The sequence below is a fragment of the Solanum tuberosum genome, unplaced genomic scaffold (genome assembly GCF_000226075.1).
Source record: "Solanum tuberosum cultivar DM 1-3 516 R44 unplaced genomic scaffold, SolTub_3.0 scf00141, whole genome shotgun sequence".
NCBI lineage: Eukaryota > Viridiplantae > Streptophyta > Magnoliopsida > Solanales > Solanaceae > Solanum > Solanum tuberosum.
In genome coordinates, this window is record NW_006239075.1 from 135,476 (window position 1) to 138,609 (window position 3,134).

The window sequence follows — 3,134 nt, forward strand, 5'->3', positions numbered from 1 at the left end:
CCGGCAACGGAAACTCTTTGATTTTCTACCAAGATCGTAGAGGCTCTGATACCATGTAAGAGATATTGAAAAAGAATATTATTGAATTGTTGTTGTTGTACATTATTACATTGAGATCCTATTTATAGACCCTAGAATACAATCCTTTACCAAGTAGGATACTATTTAGTATTCCTATTTCTATTTCTATTTCTATTTCTATTATAATAGGATTGTATAAACCTATTCTTATTCTAATAGGATTGTATAAACATATTCCTATTCTAATAGGATTGTATAAATCTATTCCTATTCCAACATGAACAATACAGAAAATAAACTGAAGTTATCAGGCGAGCGAATAGCATGTTCTCTATTATTTTGATGAACCAACTGAGTGCACAAAATAGAGTGATAGCCAAGCAAGCAATAAAAGGGAAATTGGTCTGTAGCTTTTCTAATTCTTGATCTAGAAGTCGTGTAGCCTACTATGGATATCTCTGCCACCAAGTTTAACTGTTTCATTTCAATTTCATCAAATGCCCCAAAAGAGACCACCAAGTTTAACTGTTAAAATGTAGGTCTTACCAATGATATACTAAGCACTAAACAGTGTCAATTAATAGTTAGCACAAATGATTTTTCTAAAATCAAGTATGGTCAGGCACCAATGATATGGTGACACTAGAAAAGAGACTTTCGGAATACAGACATATAGGGTTGGCATTGCCTTCTGAGAGGCAAAAAGGGTTTTACTTTTTCCCATCAGTGAAGTTGTAACTTTCATTAATCGAGTTAGAGGAAATTTAGGTTGTACAATGCCTCAACGTTCTTCATATAAACCACAACTCCAACCATGTTCAAACATGCTCTGTTATTTCCTCATAAAGTGACCATTCAATGTTTTTACAATTTATATTTAGAAAAAACGCCACTGCTTCCAATGTTGATGTCAATTAAGAAAATTTCAAAGGAAAATGAACAGCCACATAGTTAAACGCAGAGACATGTACAAGTTGAGCTGTGTTGTGGAGGGGGAAGAACTCCTTTCACAAAATTACAAGATTCCCAACAATTAGCAACCATTTCCCAATCCTGTACCCCACAAAATCCATACTTCAATTTACATTGGTGAAGCTCTACCAGCATTTCTTATAGGTGTTATTGCTGAAAAATTGAACTTCCCATCCAACTATAACCCATGAACATAATCAGTAAACCATACAGACGTAACATAAAACCATCCCCAATGGAAAGGGAAACAAGTGTTACAAACCAGAAGTGGTGAAGTAATGCGCTTCTCCACAGCAAGAACAACTCCTTCCTTAGTCTTCAATCCAATTGCAGTTGAACCCAACTTCAAAATATCATAATTTGAAAATCACAAAACCAAAAAAACACCCATCAGCTATTTTCAGTCCCCCAAAAAAAAAATCACACAGGAAGCAAAAATCAAAGAATTTACCTTGATAGCTTCAATAGCATATTCAACTTGAAACAATCGTCCTTCAGGCGAGAAGGTGTTAACACCTCTATCGTACTCAGTTCTTCACATCAAATTTCCAAAAAAAAATCATTCAATTCCGATTTAATTGAAAAATAAAGTAGATTAAGCACCAAACAAATGCAAAATTTACCTGGTAAGAAACATCTTTGTTGAAATTTGTATAACAGATTCAAAAACCCTTTGTTGAGATTTTGTTTGAACTGAAGATTATTAAGTTTTCTTCTTCTTCTTCTTCTACTGTCTTTAAACTTGATTAGCAAGACATTGTTGCTCTACTTCTTTTTTGTTGGGCTTTTTACCCGTTGGAGTCATTTGCACTTATAGCCCTTTTTCGGGATATAAATTTACATTTTGGTATCTTAATATTTTTGTTTGGACATAATTTTATTTTCTAACGAATTTATGTCCCATTCGGAATAATTCCAATTGCTACAAGAAAAAAATTGTATTGTATATTTATCAATTATCTTTTTTGTTTATTTAAGATGGCTATATAGGTTAATCCTTCTATTTATGTATGTAATTTTATAACACATGTTTGTTTTTTAGATAAAAGTGGACCAAAAACTGATTGTAAGCACCCCTAATTAGCGTTGTCGTGGTTAGGTTTTCATCACAAAAAAAAACTGAAGTATATTGATCCATTTGGTTCGATACTTTCGTGTTTTTTTAAAAAAATCTATTTTTTCTTGATATATACATGAAATACAAATATTTTCATTTTTTTCTTGGTTTATGGATAATTTCTTTCATAAGTCGATATGTGTAGAAGGATTTGAAGCAAACATAGAAGACTTCATTAGAAAGCAAGTTGATTATTTAGGACGCTCTATTCTTGTCATGGTCTTTGTTACATCAATGTGGATTATTTTGTGAAATAGTGATTAAAATTTTGTAATCTATGGTCTAATTAAATAATATTTTAATTTGAACATGGGGGTGCAAAGACTAAAAATTCAAAGAAGAACTGGTTATATGCCTGAGAAATCCTTCACGATGATTATTTATTGTTGAGAAAAAATTAAAAATACTCTTGAAGACTTGAACTATTAAAAATATGTCAAATTTGCCTCTAAATATATATATTTTGGGGTCAAAATGTTCTTGCCGTTATATTTTGGCTCAAAATAGTACTCTCTAACTAACCAAATGGACCAAAAATATCCTTTCTTCTAATGATTGTTCCAAAACAAGGAGAATAAGAGCCAATTTCACCCTTAAACTATTTAGTATCGAATATTTTTTTTCCTTTTTTGGTTTTCATCGGAAATGTCCAACTATTTTCATTAGGAGTCAATTAAATTCAAATTTCAAGTAAAACGCTAGGACTGTTCACGGGTCAGTTTGAATTGGTTATTGGTAAAAATCAAAATCAAATCAACTTAATCGGTTTTAAAATTATTAAAACCAAACCAAACCAAATATAATATACATTTATCAGTTTGGTGGTTATCGGTTTCAGTTTGGTTTGGTTTGGTTATTCGGTTTTTAACCATACACAAAAATAAAAGAAACAATTGATTCAAAATGTGAAAAAAAGTGACAACAATCCATTCAAAACGAAAATAGTTAGAATGACTTAAATTACTGAACTTTAGATCACTAAATTTGCTATCAATAAAGCTTTAAAATTCACTATATTAGCCTA

At 31.1% G+C, this 3,134-nt stretch overlaps 1 protein-coding gene across 1 annotated transcript in view; it reads right to left on the minus strand.

Moving 5' to 3' along the window:
* The window catches only part of LOC102583874 (proteasome subunit alpha type-5), a 7,673-nt gene extending 5,883 nt beyond the window's left edge, over nucleotides 1-1,790 (minus strand). The window contains exons 1-3 of the mRNA XM_006352905.2: nucleotides 1,617-1,790; nucleotides 1,445-1,526; nucleotides 1,256-1,336 (exon numbers count right to left, since the gene is read on the minus strand). Coding sequence (XP_006352967.1) covers nucleotides 1,256-1,336; nucleotides 1,445-1,526; nucleotides 1,617-1,630 — 177 coding nt within the window. The 5' untranslated portion in view covers nucleotides 1,631-1,790. The remainder of the gene's footprint in view (nucleotides 1-1,255; nucleotides 1,337-1,444; nucleotides 1,527-1,616) is intronic.
* Nucleotides 1,791-3,134: the final 1,344 nt, after the last annotated feature.